This window comes from Hyaena hyaena, unplaced genomic scaffold, assembly GCF_003009895.1.
Source record: "Hyaena hyaena isolate Hyena2069 unplaced genomic scaffold, ASM300989v1 scaffold_6, whole genome shotgun sequence".
Taxonomy (NCBI): domain Eukaryota; kingdom Metazoa; phylum Chordata; class Mammalia; order Carnivora; family Hyaenidae; genus Hyaena; species Hyaena hyaena.
In genome coordinates this window covers 2,295,391-2,319,153 of record NW_024080638.1, presented here as the reverse complement: position 1 = coordinate 2,319,153, position 23,763 = coordinate 2,295,391, and the positions used below count along the sequence as shown (strand labels likewise).

Genomic DNA, 23,763 nt, shown 5'->3' with positions numbered 1-23,763 from the left:
AACAGCGGGCAGTGAGGCAGACAGGTCAAAAGTTTACACATGAGAGTCTAAATCTGTGGGATGCTAACGGCAAGGTAGTATCTTGGTTTTGATCTTGGAACAGTAAAAGGACGTCAGTGGAAAGCCACGTAAAGTCCGTGGTTTAGTTACTAGCAATATAACCCAGTGTTATTTTCTCAGTTGTGACAAATGTACCGTGATTGTGCAAGATGTTAACAGCAGGGACACTGAGCGAAAGGGTACACAGGGGTCTCCGCGTTACCTTTTCCTGAAAGTTTAAATTTTCCAAAGAATTTCATTAACGTTTTTAAAAAATGTTTATTCATTTTTGAAAGAGATTGAGAGAGAGCACACAAACAGGGGAGGGGCAGAGAGAGGGTAGACAGAGGATCCAAAGCAGCAGGCTCTGTGCTGACAGCAGGGAGCCCGATGCGGGGCTCGAACTCACAAACCACGAGATCATGACCTGAGCCGAAGTTGGACGCTTAACCAACTGAGCCACCCAGGCACCCTTCATTAAGCTTTTTTTTACATCTTTAGATGGAATCTCAATTCCATCATATGCTGTGCAACCTTGACTAAGTCATTTAAGCACTCTGTGCCTCAGCTTCTTCATCTGTGCACACAAACATGGGGATAATAATGGTCCCTGCCTTTGAGTACGCAAGACACTTAGCCTCATCTGGCACTGTAAATACTCAGTGACTGCTTTCCTGGGTTGTGGTAGACATGGGGACAACTCCCAGAGACCCCCCCCTCCACAGTCTCCTCATGGAAGCACTTGCAAGGGAGCCCCGTCTGAGGTCATACCCTTTCTGGAGCAGAGTGATGGGGGGGGGAGGGTGTGGTGTAAAGACTGTGCCACTTCAGGAGGATGTGGAATAGTTCTGCCCCTGGGAGGAGGCCCGCCCTGGCTGTGTCAGGCCTGGTCACAGTTGACTTTCCTTGTCCAGTCGCTCACAGGCATTGATCCCTGATTCACATCTTGCCCACCCCCCACCTCCGACACCCTGAACCCCATTTCATTGTTTGGTGTGAGAACCTTACCTGTAGCAGGTGGTTAGATGGGGGCTGGGGAGCTGGGTTAACCCTTCTCGGCTGGCAAGGAGGACCCTATCACTGGTGGGGGTTGAAGCACAGGCAGGCCCTGGTGCAAGGTGGCTTCCAACTGTTAAAACTTGTCCCAGTGCTGAACTGGATGGTGCACCTGCGGGCAGAGTGTTAGCAGGCAGTGAGGGCACCAGGCATTTGAGACTTAGGGGTCATTGGGGTGATAATAGTAGCTCTAAAGATCACAGTATTAGAAGGCCATGGTAAGCACTAGGGAGGCCCCTTCAGAAAGATAATGGACAGTCGAGGCCCAGAAGCAGATAATGGAAAACTAGGAATGGAAGCCACAGGGCCTCTCTAATTGCATCCAAGGAAACTTCCATCCTCCACAGAGGGAAGGGGGAATGGATTCAAGACAAGCCTGAAATAGTCTTTTTTTTTTTTTAATTTTTTTTTTAATGTTTTATTTATTTCTAGGAGAGAGAGAGGGAGAGACAGCGTGAGCAGGGGAGGGTCAGAGAGAGAGGGAGTCACAAACTGAAACAGGCCCCAGGCTCTGAGCTGGTAGTCAGCACAGAGCCCGACGCGGGGCTCGAACCCATGAACCGCGAGATCATGACCTAAGCGGAAGTCGGACGCTTAACCGACTAAGCCACCCAGACGCCCCACAAGCCTGAAATAGTCTTGAGTGGCTAAACTTCAAAGGCAGTTGACTGCCCAACCAAAGTAAGTCTGTTAGGCCAAGGCCAAGGCAAAGGCCTGGGATCTGGGCTGATGGGATATGGACATCGGAGTGGATGCCTCTGAATGTTTCAATTCCCCAGACTCCTCTGAACCTTCTGAACCAGAAGTATGGTCCAGCCTTCTCCTTACCTCAAGACAATATGGAGGCCTCTACATGCAAGGCAACATGTAGCTCCCTACCCGCAGGGCCCACCTCAACCTCCTCTTCCCTGTTTAGAATTTCCTTTAAGAAATCCTTACCGTCCCTGAGATTAAAAGAATCTTCATATTCCTTTTCTCTCCCCTACCCCCAAATCAATACAGCTTTTTTTGTGTCTTTAAAATGTCACAAATAAGTCTGAAAAAATCATTTGGCATCTTGCTGTTTTCGTAGCTGAACAACTTAGATCTTATTTATTAGCCTGCTGCGTCGTTCCTTTTTCAGAAATATAGAGATCATCCAAAACTTTTCTGATACTCTTGTTTTCAACTGTTGTTACTTATTGAATCAAAGCAGCTGAGTGTGATGCAAGTTCAACATCATTTCCCTCAAGAATCGACTCCTCTTACTGGGCTTGGGATACTAAACAAGCAACACCTGGCATCATCCGAACCCTGCAGATGTCTTTTTCAGCCTAGAAATTTTGAATTTCCACAAAAGAACCATTCTTCTGAATAACAATGTTGATGGGGAAGTGAGCATTCACAGACCTCATCTTGTAATGGCCCGTTGGAGGCCTGTCATTGAAGGATCCAGCCCAGGACAGCCCTCCCAGATGGGCCAGCAATGGTAACACCCAGCAATGTGTGTCAAGCCCCAAGAAGGTGGCTGTATCTATGTCATAGGCTGGAAGAAGTAGGAATCTATAAGACTCGATTCCTACCATCTATAGCTTACAAGTGGGAGCCAGTTAAGGGTCAGTTCTTGCAGGGATAGGAGCCTCTTCCTGCCCGAGGACTCCTCTCTTCCAGTACCCACACTTCCTTCCCTCTGTTCACCTAAGACCTGGGCTTTAGAGAAATCGCTCCTACATCCATAGCCTGTGGACAGCCCTGGGGAAGAGCCCCTTCCACATCCTAAGTCCCAAGTTTCCTTTGGAATCATGCCAACAGCCCCTTTCATCCCAGAGAACTTGCCTAAGCCTCCTTCCCAGATGGTGATCCTTTGAGAGGTCATTGGTCCTACCTCATTAATCATTCTCTTGGTGGCCCACGGGAGTGCCTAGTGCTGGGCTTTGTCTTAGAGGCTCAATGAATATTAAATACCCAGTAGATCTGTGGGGACACAGAAAGGTCACCAAAACCATCAACAAGCTCTAGCCAGGCCTGGAGCAGGGACAGAGCCATGAGAAATTCTGCTCTAACGGGAGACATGGTAAACAGACAGTGACAGTGTGGCAGCTATATACATGGACATGCTTTCAGTAAACACCAACTGCAAGCCAGACACTACTTGCTATCATACATGGTAAGGTCTTGCTCATTGGATTGTTGAAGAGCAAGTATAAGGATCCCCATTTTTAAGATGAGGAAACTAAGGCTTGCAGAAGTAAAATGATTTGTTCATTTTCAAAGTTAAATAAATATCAGAGGTACAGTGAGAACTCACATCCCTGTGCCATAGGAACACTGAAAATAAAAGCCATTCCATGTTGTTTTTTTCCATGGGGGAAGGGAAACATCAGGGAAGGCTTCATAGATTTGATCATTAACATGAGCCTTGAAACCCTTTAATAATGGTTCATTTATTCAGCCAAAATGTACTGAGCATCTATTGGATGCTGGGCACTAAGAAAACATGGAATAAGATACAGACCTTCACTGAAGGAGCACAGTGATTTCCATAGTGATGAGAAAGAAAAAAAAAAGAAAAGGAAAAGTTTGTGTCAGTGGCAGGTGTGAAAGGAGAGTCTGTGTCTGTCCATTCAGGAGATGTGTCCATCCAGCATGGGGCTGGGGGTCATCGAAGGCTCTCTATTCAGTATGGGGGATCATAGGAAGCTCCTACTACAGTGTGGGGGAGTTGTGGGAAACTCCTGGTCCAGTGTGGAGGATCATGGGAAGCTCTCAGCCAGTGTGGACACCATGAGGAATCCCTGGTCTGGTGCAGGGGATCTTGTGAGGCCTGGGGAGGAGGGGATATCTGGGCTGGGTCTAGAAGGCTGAATGGGAGAGCAAGGGAAAGAAGTGTCCAGAAAGACCCTAGAGCAGTATGTGCAAACATCTGGAGGCGAACTTTTTCTGGAGGCCCTGAGAACAGGTTGACAGATAGGCGTCAGAGTGTGTGTATAAGCTCCAAGGCATCAGAGTGTGTGTATAAGGCCAACAGTGGGAAATTCATGAGGCCTAAGTCAATTCCTGGGATTAGTGCAAGTCCAACATTGCTGAGAATTGCATTGAGAATTATTTGAGATTATTAGTTTTGTGAAGTCATAAGGAACACAAAAGAGACACAAAAGGTTGTAAAAAGCATTCCAGGCCACAGGAAAGGAAGAATGGCCCTTTGGAAATGTTGGTTCACTTCTCCGAGGTACCTTCTTCTGCCTGGGGGCTTGAGGGGCTTCTGGTTGAAGAATCCACACGGTCAAGTGAGGACCATTGCTCCAGCTGGAAAGTGGTCCCTGGACTGGGTCAGGGACAGACAGCAAGGAGCAAGGAGCTTCTTGGAGGGGCCAGAAGCCCCAGCCCTCTGTCTGCACGAACTGTCTCCGGATGCCTTCTGAAGGTGAACAGGCTGATTTTTCTAAAGAGAGGGACTCCTCCCCCACCACCCCACTCCATGTATAGCAATACAAATCTGAGGGAGAAAAAAAGTTCCCATCTGACTCCCAATCCTATGAGCTCTCTCTGTGCCCCTCCTTCCAGCCATGGCATAGGAGGGCGAAGGTCCAAGACCTCCTCAGACCGGGATGATCCCGTCTGCCCACCCCCAACACTGGTACAGAGAATTGGCATAAAGAGGGGCTTGGGTGTGGCCTGGAGCCAGGTGAGAACCTGGCAGCCGGCTGGCCTTCTCTGAGCCTCGGCTTCCTCCTCTGTGAGGCACTTCACAAAGATTAAACGAGTCAGTGCAAGTAAAGCTCAGTGCCCACGGCCCTATGGATTTAGTGCCCTGCCCTCCTTTCTCCTGCCCAGCGTGGGCAATCGCAGTGCAGTGTGGGCTGGGTTTTCTAGGCTGGCGTCTTCCCTTCCTCCCCCTAGCCTATTCCCCACAGCTGGCTTCAAGTTTTCCATGACCCAGAGGTGCTGGTTCTTCCTCCCGGGCCTGGCCCTCCCCACTGAGCCATGGCCTGGCTCTCCGTCACCACAAGGAGGCGTTCTCCTTTCCAGCCTGTTCTCTGTCAGGTCCTGGCATTTCCCCATCACTCATGTGGGCTTTTCACTTACTTTTTCTTGACCGTGTCAGACCAACCCTCCTCTCACCCCAACACCATAGGCAAGCCTGTTCAAAGCCCAATTCCTAACGTCCTTGTTAGCTGCGGGTGCTGAGCTCCTACGGCCGCTGGTAGGTATGATAAGTTTTGGTTCTGGCTCTGACACAATGTCCAAAACTCAAATATGCAAAAAACTAGTTGTGTTCAGATATGCAGAGTCTGTGCGCTATGTGTTCAGAGAGTAGAAGGGAGCAGGCCTCTGCTGACGGCTGGGCAAGAAAGCCTTCGCAAAGCATGCAACATTGAAGTGGGTTTTAAAGGTTGAATAGGAGGTCACATGAGAAGAGAGGAATAGAGGAGAATTTCTAGGCGGAGAGACCAGCTATGTAAAGGCATGGAGGTGTGCAAAGGCCTGGGTAAGGAGGTCCTGCTGTGTGTGGTAGATGGAAGGAGACAGGCAGAAGGGGTGAGTGGGGCAGGTCTGTAAGGGTGTTGAAAGCCAAGCAGAGTTATGCATTTGTTATTCTGAAAGTGAGAACGGAGGGCAGTATGAGAGAGGGGCCTCAAAAAGCTCCAGGGGTCTGATATTCCAACCAATGTCCCCAGCAGACAAGAGGCAGCCCTTCACCAGTGCCCCGGGACCGTCCCACGCAGTGTGTTTGGAGTCACTTGACTGGTCGAAAGTGGAAAAACCTTTCCTAAAGAATCGCCTAACGCAGATCTCACACTGTGTGGTCTTAGGACGTCTTTTCCCTCTTAAAATCTGTTGAGAAGCCCAAGACTTTTCGTTCATGTGGGTTACATCTATCGGCGTGTACTTGATTCAAAATGAGAAATCTAAGAAGAGTATTAAGTAAACCCATGTGTTTATTTTTTGTCTTTATGAAAATATATTAAAATTTTTTAGTTTTTTATGTTTTATTTATTTTTGAGAGAGAGAGAGAGAGAGAGAGGCAGTGTGAGCAGGAGAGGGTCAGAAGAGAGAGGGAGACACAGAATCTGAAGCAGGGTCCAGGCTCTGAGCTAGTTGTCAGCACAGAGCCCGATGCGGGGCTCGAACCCACAAACCGTGAGATCATGACCTGAGCTGAAGCTGGACGCTTAACCGACTGAGCCACCAAGGTGTCCCTAAAAAAATTTTTTTAATGTTTATTTTTGAGAGAGAAAGACTGAGCATGAGCAGAGGAGGGGCAGAGAGATACAGAATCGGAAGCAGGCTCCAGGCTCTGAGCTGTCAGCACAGAGCCTGATGTGGGGCCTGAACTCACAAGCCATGAGATCATGACCTGAGCTGAAGTTGGACACTTAACCGACTGAGCCACCCAGGCGCCCCGAAAAATAATTATTTTTAAAACATGAGTGAGAAACATGGTGTTGGATCTGGAGTTTGCACATCTCTGTTGTCTGGCTCACCAGAGGACTGCCGGCTCGCCACATCTGCTCCCGGGTGTGCCGCAGTGTGTGGCACGAGGCATCTGGGAGACTCGGCTGCGCTCCTACGGAGAGTGGAGTGAAGACAGCAAGCAGAGACTTCGGGCTATTGTAAAGGTAGTTCTTACCTCAGAGGCCTCCTCTACCCACCCTGAAAGTGGCCCACAAGCTACATTTTCAGAATAGCCAGGCAGATCATAAGAGGAGCGAAGAGCTGTCAGAACAGATAGGAGGAATAAAAAAGAAAAAAAAAAAGAATCCCAGGAAGAACAGACTTCACTCGTGGGTAGGAAGAAGCAGAGGTGAAAGTGATTTGGGAGCTGTTGATGTCGGTTTGCTTCCCGGCTCTGCCACTCAGTAACTGTGCTCCTTTGGCCTGGTGGACTCCAGTTAGACCATCTGTAAAATGGCAACAGAGCTGGCGCCAGTAAAGTTCAGCTCAGGACCGAACACCTGGATACGTTAACTCCCTCCTGTTGGACCAGAATAGGACTTTGTAACGATAGCATTGGCTCAGTAGGTAGGAAATACAGTGAGTCTGCAGTCGGCTGCTTTTGCTTCTGTAACACGGATCAGATGTGGATTCCAAATGCATGGACACCTTGAAAATTCTGGTCTATTAGCAGAGCTGCTATGGTGTGATGTGGCTGTGAAACCATCAATCTCAAATTTAGGATGCATTAATAGAGCTATCATGCACAGAACAAGGGAGGTGAGAGCTCCTCCTACAGTTCATATTGTTCAGACCCGACCACTCCCCTGACATATTCTGTTCATCAGGATGCAGAAGGGGCTTGTCATAACATTCCAAGTGAGGGACTTTTTTCAGCATCTTGAAGACTTGGCCAGAGGGTGAGAAGTGGTCAGGAAGAGACACAATCTCTCACTCTTAAAGACCTGAAAGGTTGACACATTGGTTCAGGGTGACCCCCAGAAGCAAATTAGGGCCTTGGTCTGGCCTATTCAGGGAAGCAGAGGGGTTTGACTGGAGTGTCTGAACTCGAAGGAGTCTGAGCTGGCGGTAGTAGGTGCTACATCACTAGAGATATTCAAGTGGAGGCTGGAGATCAGCCATGAATGGGGCACTGCGCTTGGCCACTGGGCAGCACCCTCAGAGCCCTTCCAAACCTGAGTTTCCGTGAAAGGCTGTCAGAGGAAATGAAAAGAAAACATGGAGAAGAGAGTCCCTAGGGATGGGTGAGAGGAACAACTGCTATTTTGCCAGGCAGGCTGGCCAGATTCTCTGCCAGGTTTGATCTGGAGATGAGACGTCCCTGCCCATTGCTTGGCCTAGAAACTGACAGGAAAATTCAGCACTGCTCAGAGACAGTTCTTAGAAATTAACACTTTCCATGCTGAACATGCCAAGTGTTTGAGCCGTGGTGCGCAGCCGAGTGGCAAGCCCCATGGCCCCTTGTGAGCACTGTGAGGACAGTGAAGCAGGGAGGACCGGGGCGCCCGGGGACCAGACGTACTCTGTGCTGCTGGGAACAACATAGCCATGCTCAGCCCTCCAGCGGCAACCTCGGAGAAACGTGCAGAGCTTCTTCCAAACTGCAGGATGGGGATGGGAGGGTCAGTACCCACATCAGACATGGGCCTGGCCTTGGTAGGGATGCCCTCCCATCCAGCCTCTCGCTGGAGACAGGCTCGACTGGACGGAGGAGGAAACCAGGCACAGAGGTAAAGAGGCATGGCCGATGTCCCGCAGCTGGTATGGGGTGTGAAGGCAGAAACCCGGGCCTGACTAGTCCAAGTGCTGACCCCCCAAGGCCCCCTGGCCTCCGTCTGGAATTCTTGGGAGTGCAGCTGTTGGTCGGCTCTCCATTGAGGTCTCAGATGGAGAACTATCTGGGATTCATTGCCAGCTTCCACCAGACAGGTTCAACCAGCCAGCTCACTGGATCGTCAGTCTTTCAGAAGCTAGTGCAAAGGTCCCTGGGGGTGAGGAAGCAAAACCAAAGCAGCCTTCAGGATACTGCTCATTGTCCCTCAACTTCTTAGCTTTTACAACTGAGGGGTGACAGAAGGACAGGACAGCTTAGATCTCCTGGAGAGAACAAACGTCCCAACCATATATTCACTGCCCATGTGTGTCCAATATTGACTGGGCCTCTCTCTTGTTTAGCCCTTCACTAGGTTCTGGGGATGGAGAGGAAAGGCACAGGTTTCCAGGAAGAGGGGCCTTGTATGGTTTTGGACACTGAGGAATTAGCAAGACCAAGGAGGTGGGAACAATCCCAAACCAAATACCTGGTCCCGGGTGACTGCTCATCGTTTGCTGAATGTATGCATCAAGGAAGCAACCATGTGCCAAGACAAAGACATGACAGAGCACAACTCGGGGTTGGGGTGGGGGAGCACTTGGAGATCGCAAAGAGCCCAGCGTGTGGGCTATATTCTCCTCCCCTAGTCTGCCCTTCATGCTGTCTCCCTAACCACTTCCAGCACCTAAAACGTACCCTGGTCCCATGGAGAAGAAACTGGGGAAACTCACCCCAGCACTTAAACCCCATGTGCTAGGAACCCAGGGCACCCAGACACCAATTTAGCAGCACAGCAGCAGGAACAAACAAGGCCTTCTCCTTGCAGAGGTGCTATTTCCGGAGTGCTGAATTCAGGAGAATCCATTAAACATTATTTTCCCCTCCATTGAAGCCGGCGAAAAGTTAACATTTGAAGCATGAATGTTGCAGCTGTGCAAAGTGGCTGAACAGGGTAAGGCTCAGCACCCAAACACGAAGGGCAGCTCAAGTGCTTAAGAAGACTGGTCACACACACTGGAGGTGACAAATGAGTCAACACCTGGAGCATTAATGGCAGCCAAGTTTCTCATTGTCCAAGAAAGGTGTCAGAAGCCTGGGCAGCGAGAAGCTGGGACGAGCGCAGTAGTGATGGACCAGAACGAGAGGCACCGGTGTGCACTCAACAGTATTTATATAAAGATGGAGCAGTGAGACTCCAGGTGCAGAGAGCATACCTAGCACTGAGGTGGTTTCTAAAGTCTCTGCGGAAGGGAACCAGAGCTTGAAGAGGCGCCTGGGGGCACAGCAAGTACAAGAGCCTGGATACACTATTGTGCCGGGAAGTCAGGAAGAGCAGGAAGAAACACAGATGCCAGAATGCACACAACAGCAGAACCCAGGACAACGTGCGCATCAAAGCTGCAGCAGTGATGGACTGCACACCACTAAGTAAAACGGGAATCTGAGCCCACACGGACGCAGGGGAAAGTGAACACCAGAATACAGGAGACTGCTAATAAACGCAGAAGAGATTATGCAACTTGAAAATCACCACTTGGCAACTATCTTAGTGCTACTAACTCAGGCAAGAAACATCAGTGGATACTAAAACAAATGGGCCAAACTTTCATGAGAAATAGGATATTCTGTCTCAAAATAGCTTATATAACGCTTACTAAATGCAAAGTAGCTGTTTGAACAGAGTAGTTGTTCAGCGGAGAAGCCTGGCAGGCACCACGTTCCTTGGACAGAGTGAGCCAGCAGTGGGCCAAATGGACGCCCTGGCCCCCCTCACGGGATGCACAGTGGCACTTCTGTCATTCTTCTAAACCCACCGTAACTGGAGTCTAGTCATGAGGAAACACCAAACATAAATGGAGGGCCATTCTAGAAGGCAACAGTCCTACAATCTTAGAACAGTAACAAAACTGTTAAGGTCATCAAGACTCAGGACGGACTGAGGAATATGGACTGAAGCAAGCTATAAACATGGTGTGTCACCCTGTATTAATCAGGTCCCTTTGCTATGAGGACATTAACTGGAACAACTACACAACTGAAATGGGTTTGGGGTGGGATGGTGCTGCTGGTGGTAAATGTGTACTATCCCTGTAACTTTTCTCTAAGTCTGAAATTGTTTAGGGGTGAAAAGCTGTTAATGCTCTTAGCAAAATGCAAACATGTAAGCACGGTATAACCAAAGTTAATGAAGATATTTTACGGAGTGCCTGAGTGGCTCAGTAGGTTGGGCGTCTGACTCTTGATTTTGGCTCAGGTAGATCTTGGGGTTGTGGGATCGAGCCCTTCATCAGGCTCTGCACTGACCATGGAGCCTGTTTAAGATTCTCTCTCCCTTTCTTCCCAGCTCTCTTAAAAAAAGAAAAAATTTACAATCAAATAATTAGTGAAACTATCAAACTTTTTAAAATTTCCTTAGGAATGGAAACAAAATAAAAATTAGTCAAACTGCTGTCAAACCAGGCCTAACTGGCCAAAAATAAATTTAAAACTCCAGCCCTGCCCCCGCCCCCAAAACCCAAAAAAACCCTAAAGGACTAACATGCTAAAAAGTTGCAAAAATCACCCAGAGTACATAGACGTGTTCAGCTGTTCCAAGGCATAGCAGCACCAACCCCATTCATTCTCATCCGGTTTCTAACCAATGCCTTTGAGTAGTTTATCAAGTGTTCTGATCTGTAATTGCAGGCAAATAAACCCAGACTGGCTTCTAAAACTTACCGCTGGACTTCTAGGAGTTGTGAGGCAGCTCTGCAGTGTTAGAGAGGCTGTCAGTTGCACAGGCAGTAGTAGGCAGCCACGGAGCCACGTGCTTCCACGCGGCAGGCCCACCTAGAAAGCCAGTGCAGGCGTGGGACACAGCACTCCCAGCGTGCTCAGCACAGCAAATCTAACAGCTGTCCCAAAACCGGGGGTCGAGATGAAGTTGCTTGAGGAGGCCAGTGTTGAGAACAGCTCCCCCAGCTGCTCTGACCACTTCACTGCCTTGGGAAGATCACGACCTCTTTTATCAGTAACTCCCGCCTAACCAGCTGGGAAAAGCCGAGGGCGTATGTCATGAAGAGCGGAAAGCCAAGTTTCAGAGACATGAGCTGAGAGTCTCGGATGGCTGTTTTCTGTGCTCCTGGAAGACAAGTCATGCACGCGATACCTGGTGAAGGATCCATTACTACTCAGATGTTCTGTCACAGTAGTTCAAACTCAACGGCAGAGATCTTCTTTCAAGTTGTCACCACTGATGCTTCTTTGGTTGTCTCAGCCTCCTCTCCAGTGAAAGCTCTACCTGAGGGACCACTGCTTTTGCAATCAAACATCATACTAGAGAAGGCTTTTTACGGCCAACTTGTCAGCACCATTGTCCCTGTGGTGTCCTCATCACCACTGCAATGCTGGGTCTTTCTCCTGGCAAGCCCAGACCTTCACGCTCCTTCCTTGTCACTGCCCGCCCCCTGCCCCCCATTCCCAAACTCCCTGCACTCTGTTCTGGTACTAGTTTGCCACCCAAATAGGTCCAATGGCTACACTCCCCCGTCTGGGGTTCCACCCACTCTCTTCTTCCAGCTGTGGTCAGGTGCTTCCTCCAGTTGTCTGATCCTAGGGCCTAAGCATTCCCAGATGCACACAGCGCACTTCTTTGTTCTGGTGGATGCATCGCTATGCCAGGTCCAGCTTCCAACTGTGTGCTGAATTTCATTATCTGACGTAAGAGCAAGGAATAGCACAGCAAGAGCAAAGAGTTATTTCAGAGTGGTGCCCTAAGACACCACGTACAGGTTAGGCTAGCACATGAGGCACACAATGCTTGAGACTACTACTCTGGAAAGGACCTTTCATAGTCACAAGCAAACCAAACTGAAGATAAGACCAAAAGTCAGTAAGACAAGAATGTCAAAAAAGCAATAGGAGGCATCACATACGTTAACGTACGCTGGGCCCAATCACAGTTTAGAACAGTGATGGCCAACTTGCTCTGGAAAGGGCCAGACAGTAATTATTTAGGCTTTTGCAGGCCTTAGTCTCAGTTCCAGCTATTCAACAGCAAACCTCTGTAGCACCAAAGTAGCCACAGGCACTATGTAAACAAATGAGCATGGTTATGTTTCAATAAAGCTATTTATAAACACTAAAATTTGAATAATTTTTACACCACAAATCTTTAAAAAAGAAAGAAAATCCTACCTCTTAGGACTACAGTTTGCCAGCCCCTGGCTTAGAAGAACTAAGTGGAACAAAATGGATATGGGAAATCAACTAAAATGGTATGTTGTAGCTAAGCCTCATAGCCAGGGAACTGACCGGAATGGACTTGGTCAGGAAGTACTTACTCCCTGAAATTGTTTAATTTTGGTTGAATATTTTGTAGCAGTTTGAGGCTGGCTGCTCAGACAAGAGCATGGGGAAAATGGGATTTTACTTTTCTTTTTTTAAAACTTATTTTTGTGAGAGAGTGGCATGTATACACAAGCGGGGGGGGGAGAGGGGGGAGAGAGAGAGAGAGAGAGAGAGAGAAGAGAGAGAATATATATCTTAAGCAGTCTCCACACTGTCAACACAGAGCCTGATGCAAGCCTTGATCCCACAAACTGTGAGATAATGACCTGAGCTGAAATCAACAGTTGGACACTTTAACTGAATAAGCCACCTAGGTGCCCTGGAAAAATGGGAATTTAACTAAAATTTCTAAAAGCCATCATGAACTTGATTTAAGGCCCATCAAGTATCCCATCTTTGTGTTGATGTTTTAGTTGAGAAAAACAGGAGACCCAAGAAAATGAAACTAGTACCTGGCCCCTTCATGTAATATTCACCAATTACTAAAGAAAACAGTGACAGGGGCATTGTCAACTTTCAATCTAACGTTTTTAAGATTCTGTATGGCAAAATTATTTTAAAAAATGAGAAATGCAATGGTGTATGTATTGAAAATATTTTATAATTAATTCTCTAGAATCCTAGTCAAGGTACAGGAAAAATTATATGGTGGAACACTTCAGTATTTTTAAACAATGTAAAAGACATTATTTGACTCAAGGATGGCAATAAGAATTTTAACAAATATAAACTTACACTTCCTCACATTTCCATAGAGCAACTAAACAATAAAAATATTTCAAGAAATAGATGACAGAATACCTCAAATGCAAAATTCCAAAGTCAAAGAGCCACTTAACATTAAGAGATTCACCAGAACTGTAAATTAAAAGGTAACAGCAAAAGGTCACAGAAAGCCTAGTTCTTTCACAGCATCTTAGCCAATTCTTTAAGCAGATAAAACAAGGTACTGTAAAGAATGGTCAAAACTTGGCCTGAACTGTCTTCTTGTGTTATTAATCCCACTTATTTGTGGTCTTGCTGTCCAAGGACAGAAACTCCGTGCCACCAACTTCTGCTGTCACTTTCCAGAGAAAAGAAGATGCTGCTGGGGATTTGTTTTCTTTGTTTTGCTTTTCTTTTTTCCAGTTTTCGCTATGCTGAGCAATTAGGTAGCAGACAGAATGACAAAATAAATGAAAATATTCCATTATCCAACCAGAAATGCCACCCTCTTCCCAACTCAATGCTCTGCCTTAAATGATGAACATATTTACAAATCCTCATTTTATTCTCCTGAGACATTTTGTATATCCATTATAAAACATACAGGCAGTACAAAGTCCAAAGGTCTGCTGGATTGAAGGTATAAGCATGGAGATGAAACTACATAACACTGTGGGGAGAAGTCATGGCTTCATTTATTTTCATAAGAGACAGGTGTGAGTGCATGACGTCAAAGCTTCAAAGTCCCCTCCAAACTTTGCTAAGGATTATTGCAAGCGATTATGCAGGGAGAAATCTGTGCAAATTCATTTTCTGTACTCAGTATCAGATGGTAGGGGAAAAAAATTATTTCTTTAAACAGTCTTGTTTATATTCAGGAGAAAAAGATTTGAAAAACAAAACAAGTAGATACTTTCCCCCTCTTTATGATCCAGTAATATGCCAATGTAGAAGAGTCTAATAAAAAAAAGAGCTGAAAAAAATCCAAATAAAAGCCAACACTGCTATTAAGATTTTCTTTTAATATGCCATGAGATATTCTTGATTGTATATTTTCCAAAGTACTTTTCCAGCTGCATCTCCCAACCCTTCCAAAAGATTATGCCAGTCTTTCCAATGCAATAAAAGATGCTGGATTTATACTTTTATCCACCTTTTTTGAAAGTAATAGAATCCTAATGACTTTAATGGTCATATATTCTTATCTAATAAGGAAAAACACTTACAAATATCAGAAACCCAGTTTTGAAACATTAGCTAATTTTCAACTGAATCAGCATTTTGTGGGTTTAAAAAAAGGCAGCAATTTGAACTCACGACTTATTGACAAACACATCTCTGCAGAGGGATGGGGAAGAGAGGGAAAGTGAATGCTGCATTTCTCCATTGGCCCCAAAGTGCTAATTTCACAAAGGGATACATCAAAAGCAAACATGCAATGGTGGTTTTAAAACTTTTACTGCAATATAACAATGAAGTAAACAGTAATTAGACACCTACCAATTTTTTCCCCAAACCAAACCAAAAAAAAAAAAAAAAAAATGTAAACAGGAAAATAACTGCCTATACAGCTTCTCAAATCATGTTAGAAGGGTCTCACATTCGATGATCAAGAAATTTTAAAATAGCAGTAATTATTTTCATTTTAAGAAAAGGCTCCCCTTTCTCCCCTCCCTACCCCCAAGTATTTAACATGAAAGAATGGGCTTTCTTACACATTAATTCAATATGTATTTGAAGCAGCAACAATAACCATCAATAATTTGGCATTTCTGTTTACAATTGCTCCAAAATTTTTTCAATTTCACAAAGCCATTATCCAGTGTTGCCATGAAATAGAGACTGTAAATTCTAGGTAGCAAAGATTCTTTCTGAAACCAATGTTAAGTCAAAGAAATATAAAGCAGGGCATTACACTAAATTTCTGGATCTAGTACACTAGAAAGAGTGAAACCTAGGAAAAGTTACCTACTGTTTTATAGAAGAAATAAAGACCTGCAAAAGCTGATTTTTGGTTGTATAATATTTTACACACTGTGTGGATTTGCGGCATCTGCTACTTGAAGCAGACATGCACTGTATTTATCCCTGCCCTGTATCCTAGATCCCTCCCTCCCCACCCCCAACAATCTACTACCTTATACCAAGTATTGTGGATATGAGCCCAAGTCATCCCAGACAATCCAGTGAACAAAGTTAGTGTAATGCACTGGTGTGAAGTGTGAGATAAAAAAAAGTCCCTTTCAATCTTCATCAAAGTTTTGCTGTAGAAGAAAATTGGCAGCCAAGTTCTCATTCTTCTCACAAGCAAAATATGCTTGTATCACAAGTCCTTCAGGAAATCCTAGTGCCTTTAACTGTAAGAAAAGAGAGAAAACATAGGTTCCAGCACAGCAGTACTGACAGATCATGACCTAAAAATATGAAAGACACAAAAAAGCTCTTAAAAATGTTACATGAACGCATGCCTGAGTATGGATTCACCATCCAACCCAAGCAGCTAGATGGAACTTAGACCCTTTATCAACAAAAAGTCTCTTTCTTGTTAAAGCTATTATACGAACAGATACTTTGCGAACACTCACCAGCATTAATCTTAAAAATTAGTTGCTACCTGTGATGGCTTAAAAATAAATGACCCTATAGAAATTTATAAATTAGCTTTGAGTATATAAAGGGTAAAGATACAGATGAAAGCAACTGGATAGGAGCTTACTTCATTATTTGTAAAGAAGGTCATGTCCTTCACTATCACTCTTGATCTCCTTGGCATACCAAATACTTCATACTAAAAAAACAGGTGATCAGTATTATAGGATATACTTTGAGATCAAGACATATGGTGTTCTATTTATATGTGCTTAAATTTTCTAGCATTTTAAATGGTGATACCAGCCACTTAATTTTATTTTCCTAGTCTATTAAAAAATCACTTGTGACTTAATAATCAATTATCTAACTCACCTGAGACTATATGTCAGCCAAATATTTTTTATGAACCCTCTCCTCAATCATCTAAATCGCCTTTCATTAAAAAAAAAAAAAAAAAAGAGGGGCACCTGGGTGACTCAGTCGGTTAAGTATCTGACTTCAGCTCAGATCATGATCTTGCGGTTTGTGGGTTTTCTAGCCCCTGTTGGGCTCTGTGCTGAAAACTCGGAGCCTGGAGCCTGCTTCACATTCTGTGTCTCCCTCTCTCTGCTCTTCCCCTGCTCACTGTGTCTCTCAAAAATGAATAAATGTTAAAAAAAAAGTCTCAATTCAGCATGATTAACTATTCATCCATGAAAGGAGAAGAAAAAACTGAAAACAGATTTTGTACTCAGTTCTTGTCCAGATTAAAACTTTACTAGCTTAAGTAGAAGATAGGGCACGATCCCCACTATGTGCTTCTACAAGATACACACTATAAATTCAAAGACACAAATATGCTGAACGTAAAAGGATGGAAAAAGATATACACTATACAAACAGTTACAAAAGAAGAGCTGGAGTGATTCTATTAATATCAGACAAAATACACATTAACACTGAAAACTGTTACTAAAAACAAAGACATTATATGATGATAAACACAGGAATACTTTGGTTATAAATACATGTAACAATAGAGCCCCAAGAGACAGGAAACAAAACTGACAGAACTGAAGGGACAAATGATTCAAGAATAGCTGAACATGTCAATATCTCCATGTTCAATGCTGGACACAACAACCAGGCAAGGCAGAAGACTGACAAAGAAACAGATGTGAACATTATAAACCAAATAGACTAACAGACATTTACGGAATACTTTACAACAGAAGACTGCATGTCCTTTCTAAGTATATGTTAAACAGTCTCCATAAAGACCATGTTAGGCCATAAAACTAGCCTCAATACATTTAATAAGATTAAAATTGTACACAGTACATTCTTTGACCACAATAGCATGATTATTGAAATTAGTAACAGAAAGAAATTTAGGAAGTTCAAAATATGTGGAAATTAACCTAATCTTTAACCAACAGATCAGAGAAGCAACCACAAAGAAAGTCAGAAAATACTCTGATGGATGAAAACAGCCCCAAACGCACTGAAACTTATGGGATGCTGCTGAAGCGGTGCCTAGACGGAAGTTTATAGCTGTAGCTATTTATATTCAGAAAGCTCTAAAATAGATACCTAAGATTCTACCTTAAGAAACTAGAAAAGAGGAAGAGAAAATTAAATCCAAAGCAAGCAGAAGGAGAAAAATAATAAAGATCAGAGAGAAAGTAGAGACTAGAAAAATAGAATCGACAAAACCAGAAGTTGGCTCTTGTTTTCTTCCGATTAACAACATTGACAAATGTTTTAGCTAAACAGGGAAAACGAGAAATCTGAGGATTTAAATTACTATAAAAATCAGGGATGTGGGAACATTACTACTTTTTATAGAAATAAAAACTACCAAAGGAAAATACTGTGAACAATTCTATGCCAACAAATTAGAGAACTCTGATGAAACACACAAATTCCTAGAAAGACAAAAACCACCAAAATTGACTCAAGAAACAGAAAATCTGAATAGCCCTATAACAAAGAGATTAAATTAGTAATCATAATAAAATTTCCCAAAAAGAAAAGCCAGGCCCAGATAATTTTACTGGTGAAGTCTACCAACCATTGAATGAATTAACACGGATTCTTCATAAGCTCTTCCGACCAACAGAAAAAGGGAATACTTCCTTATTTTTCTAAGGCCAGTATTACTCTGACACCTAACTCCACAAAATCATCACATACACAGAAAACTACAGACCGATATTCCTTCCAAAACACTATCAGACCAAAATATAATAAAGATTATACAGTATGACCAGTGGGAGTTATCCTAGGAATGCAAGGTTGGTCCAACATACAAAAGTCAATCACTGTATTAAAGCATACTAATAGAAAAGGAATAAAATTACATGATCATCGCAATAAATACATAAAAGCCATCTGACAAAATCCAATAATCCTTTTGCGATAAAAACACTCAATATTAACTAGAATAGAAAGGAACTTCCTCAACCCGATAAATAAGGAATCTAATAAAACCCATAACTAACGTCATACTTAATGGGTAAAGACCGATACCTTCTCCTAAGACCAGGAACAAGACAAAGATGTTCGCTCTCAACGCTTCTATTCAACAACACACAGGAAGCTACAGATAGGGCATTTAGGCACATGCACGCGCGCGCACACACACACACACACACACACACACACACACACATACAGTAAGAAAGAAAAAGAAATAAAGAGCATCCATACTGGAAAAGAAGTAAAACTATGCCTATGTGCAAATAATATTCTGTAAATAGGAACCTCAAGAAACACAATAAATGAGTACTCTCCAAACTGATCTGCAGAAAAAAGTTATCAAACCTTAGCCTGTTTTGTTTTTTTATTTTTTTCACTTTTCTTACAGAAATCAGACAAGCTGATCCTAAAATTCATACAGAATGCAAGGGATCCAGAGGAGCCAAAACAACCTTGAGAAAGGAAAAAACAGATTTCAAAACTTACTACCAAAAAAAAAAAAAAAAAAGTCACAGTAATCAAAACTGTGAGGTACTGGCATAAGGACAAACATAAAAATTAATGGAACAGAAATGAAAGCCCAGTAAACCCTCACAATGATGGGCAGTTGATTTTCAACAAGGACACCAAGACAATCCAATGGAGAAGAGTGGAATTTTCAGTAAATGGTACAGAGGCAAATGGATATCCACATGCCAAAAGAAAAATAAAAATCCAGACTCCTACACCTCACACTATAAACAAAAAGTAACTCAAAATAAATCACACATCTAAATAAAATAAGAGCTGTACAACTCTTCAAAGAAAAGATAGGAGTAAATCTTTTGACCTTAGGTTAGGCAACTTCTCTTAGTATAACACCAAAAGCACAGGCAACAAAAGAAAACATTCCTTCTCCAAAACAGAAATGAAGAAGAACTGATAACTAACCCTAACTATTAAAAAAAAAAAATTGATACTGAACAACTGACGCAAGTGTCATTCACTCACTTATGTTAATTGATGGAGGAAAACATAAGCATGATATATAAAGTATCTTTTAAGAAACATATAGTTATAAACCTTGAACACTTTATATATTTTTATCATAAATATGGACAAATTATCTCCCAGATGATTTTTCTAAGTATTAAGTTAAAATGTACTTTATCAGATCCATCTCAAAACATTTTGTAAAATAGGACAGGGCAGGTACTGTGTCCCTATTTACAAATGTTAACCATGGAGCCCAGAGAAAACTGAATGACTTGTCAATGTATCATATAAACTAAGTTATATGCAGTACCTCAACGTGAACTGGCTGACCCATGAAGGATGGAAACAGAAAAACAGTATCAGGTGCTGATGTTTAATGTACATGTTTTTTATACAGAATTCATATACATATCTCTTTTATATTTTGGGGCAGTAGTGAAGTAAAATTTAGAATATAAAAAATGGATAATCTTGCATTAAGCATACAATTTAATAAGATCACTGTCTTCATGAATGTTAAGACATAAATGAAATCTTTAATTTCTTACTGTATTTGTAACTATTTTAGAAAGTTAGAGTAGTATTCACTTCTAGTCCCTTGGCTTCACAAAGGACAAGATGCAAGAGCAGGGACAAAAATACACAGTCTTTACTGCAATCCTTCAGACAATGCTCTTTTTGGCTCTGTCCAACAGAACTACCTCTGGCGGCAGAAATAATCTATACCTGTGCAATCCAATGAAGGAGCCTCTAGCTCCATGTGACTTCTGAGCATCTGAAATGTGGCTAGTGTGACTAAGGAACTCAATTTTTAGTTTTACTTCAACTCACCCTTTCTATAGCTTCTTTTTCCTGAGGCGTCACTTGAATGTAGTTCATGTGACCACTTCCAGCTTCCGCAATCCCTCCACTGCCGCCTCCGCCCCCTCCTCCTTGCCCGCCAGCTTCCTGGACTGGTTCATTTAACATCTGAATAAAATGCTCCTGGTGTTGGCTAATTTGCTGTGGTGATTTGAAGGACAGAAAAAAAACAATACAATGATAGAAGTATCTTCAGGAAACTAAGAATTCTAAATACAAGTAAAAGAGAGAGCTAGTACTGTACAACTGCCATATTTTAGAATGATTTTGGATTACATAATCCTTGGAAGGATGTGATTTCTTATATATTATTAAAGAAACTCGGGAATTAAAAGAGTTCAAATTCCTGTTCCCCCCAAATCAATTTTAAAAAATTGCTTGGGGGATCTATAAAAAGAAACAGAATGTATGTATCTTCCACACTAGCAGGCAGTACAATGCTGCATGAAGCTCAAATACTTCATGATTTGAGCATTCATTAAGTCCACAAGTATGTTTCTAAGACACAGTACTTCACTAATAGTAAGTCTGGGAAAAAAGATTCATGAAAAGTTTCTTTGCTACAGAGTTTCTCATATTCTTTAATAAAGTGTTTTCAAACTTACTATTTGACCAACTTAAATCAACCCAACCTCCACCCCCCCCACTCCCCAGACTCTCTTATTAGTATATCTGATCTATAGCATATTCTATTGAGGGCAGCTCAGAATAACAGTTTCTAGAGCATGTGGAGGGGAAGGGAGTTCTCATGGACTTTTAGAAAATATGATATACTCTATAAACCCACTTTTGAAATTAACTGATTCAACAGTTACCTGCAGTAACTGAGGGTTTTCTCGACCTATCTGTTGTAGCAACGCTGGAAGCAGGGAAGGATTCTGTTGAATAATTTGTCTCATCTGTTGAAACTGAGGCTGATTCCGTAAAAATTCAAGGGGATGTCCTAAAATACACAAATGTTTTTAAATCAAAGTAGCAATCACATATACAAAGAGCTGATTCAATCATAATTTTAGACAGCAAACACTGACAAGTAAATATGATGAGCTCTCAGATGTGTATAGAAGGAAATAATGACAAAAAAGATCTTTGGACTGCACCAACTTGCAAGTCTTATACTACAGGAATTACTCCTATTAGCATAGGTAGAGTATAGAACACTGAAAGAACAAAATTTTCCCACAAGTGTCCTGAGCACTTGATATTATCAAACAATGAGAATTTATGACCTGGATGTACTCTATTAAAATAAAAAGTACTAAAATTGTTCCTAAGAAAAATACATACCCCGGACAAACAAAACCAAAAAACCTGCTTACTTTAAAATACAACCCAAACCCTCAAGGAAAAAAACCCCCAAAAAACAACCTATGCTTGAATTCCTGGAAAATTCTAAACCAAATAAGAGAGAGAGAACGTAATGCTTAGAAGTGTTCAGATATGCAGATCAGAAGTTTTTTTTAATACAAACTTAAATTATAAAGACGACTTTGGTTATTACCATTAAACTTCAAACATTTATAATCTATAGAAGCTTGAGATAAATAAGTTGTAAGACCACTTAGTACTAATACATCTAGAACTCTTTAGTTCAAAATCCCATGGCAATAATAAATATTAAGGATACCAAATAAAATACAGAACTGCAACTTTCCGGTGTAGCGGTGGTTGTCTGATTATATTACAAGAAACCCAAACTGCATATGTTTTTGAGATTATCGATGAAATATGAATAATTTTTTAGATATTATTTCCTAAAGTACTGAAAAAAAATCATCCAAATTAAAATGGCCACATAACATGAATATTGCTCCTTCTTTGTGCGACACTGGTTTTACAAATGAAGAAAATGAGATTCAGAAAGGAAGTGAACCCAGTAAGTGCAGCTAAATGGGACGGCAGCCCAAATCTGAACCAAAGCTGGGGCCTCTTCTTTCCATTCGCATGCCGCCAGCTCTGCAGAAATGAAAAGCCTGTCCTCTGGAAGCCTGCATACAAAGTGTTCAGGGGGCTTTTTGTCAACCAGAGCTTACTGTCCTACGCAAAGCTAAAAGCTCTAAGAAGCATCTAAGCAGGACCTCTTCAAAATTAACAGTTTTAATTACTTTATCTATACTATACACAGAATGAAGAATAAAAGAGAACAAAGTAACTCTTGGGTCCACCACAGGCTCCAGACTTTCCTCTGCAGTCACGCGTTTGGCAATGAAGGGTGGGTGCTGGCCAGTGAAGAGAGCTAAATTCAAGCTTGGCTTTCACCTTTAGATAGAAGTCTTCTATTCTCTCAGTGTTTTATTTCGCTGGCTGTAGAATAACCAGTAAGTTCCTACTGGTTTTGAAATTATACATTCTTTTGACATTTACAGGGAGAGAAGAGACATGGTGAGCAAACATTCTGAATAGCTCTAGAATGTAACACAAAATGCAAACTGGGAACCATCTCTTCCTTGGCATAGGCTAAACAGAATGTGCCCTTTGCCAGAACTACAGTGCTAATGTTTCAGCAAGAATGTACTGAATAACTGCTTGAAAGAATTTGTTTTAGGCCCTTCTCTAACATTAATGGACAGAGAACTTGTTTGAAGAGTTATCCAAATATTCCAGGAAAGAATCTCACCCCAAAGGTATTTCAGATTAATTTTATACTAAAAATTCAGGACCGTTTCCTCCCCATCCAAACACCCCACTTTACCTCCAGGACTTGCGGTTGTGGTCGACGCTGTCGTAGTTGCCGCAGCAGCAGCCACTGAAGACTGAGGAGCCCCGGTACTAACCGCTGGAGGGGTGTCGACCACAGCCTGACTTTCTCTATCTCCAGGGATCCCCTATAATACAATTTCCCAGCTTTAAAATATCCTGTCATTCAAAATTAAATATTACACAAAGTAAAAGATTTATTCATCTGTTTAACGTGCTTGTCTAATTTCCAGAAGCATCAAACAGATGTCTGCTTCGATCACAAGTAAAGGGATGGGGCACCTGGGTGGCTCAGTTGATGTCAGCTCAAGTTGTGATCTCATAGTTGTGAGATCGAGGCCCCACATCAGGCTCCATGCTAAGCATGGAGCCTGCTTAGGGATTCTCTCTCTCTCTGTCTCTCTCCCCTTTTGTCGTCCTCTCTCTCAATAAATAAAAAAAATAGAAATAATAGTAAAGGATTAAGACTTATCTGAAAGCTTTATATATCTGAGTTAGATTATAAATGACCTGAGTGTGGTGTAGCAGAACCCATACTGCTATAAGGCAGCACTGTCCAACAGAACTTTCCATAATGATGAGAATGTTTTCTGCGCTGTCCAATGAAATACTCATGAATCACAGGGCACGTAAGTGGCTCAGTCAATTAAGCTTCTGACTCTTGATTTTAGTTCAGGTCATGATCTCAAATTTCTTGAGATAAAGCTCCATGTCAGGCTCTGAGCTGACAGTATAGAACCTGCTTGGGATTCTCGCTCTGCCTCTGTCTCTAACCTCTCCCACACTCATGTGCATGTTCT

At 42.8% G+C, this 23,763-nt stretch overlaps 1 protein-coding gene across 1 annotated transcript in view; it reads right to left on the bottom strand.

Moving 5' to 3' along the window:
• Nucleotides 1–14,380: 14,380 nt before the first annotated feature.
• RAD23B (RAD23 homolog B, nucleotide excision repair protein) overlaps nucleotides 14,381–23,763 on the bottom strand; it is a 46,541-nt gene continuing 37,158 nt past the window's right edge. Inside the window, exons 7-10 of the mRNA XM_039240469.1 lie at nucleotides 22,959–23,091; nucleotides 21,082–21,209; nucleotides 20,237–20,407; nucleotides 14,381–15,735 (exon numbers count right to left, since the gene is read on the bottom strand). Coding sequence (XP_039096400.1) covers nucleotides 15,622–15,735; nucleotides 20,237–20,407; nucleotides 21,082–21,209; nucleotides 22,959–23,091 — 546 coding nt within the window. The 3' untranslated portion in view covers nucleotides 14,381–15,621. The remainder of the gene's footprint in view (nucleotides 15,736–20,236; nucleotides 20,408–21,081; nucleotides 21,210–22,958; nucleotides 23,092–23,763) is intronic.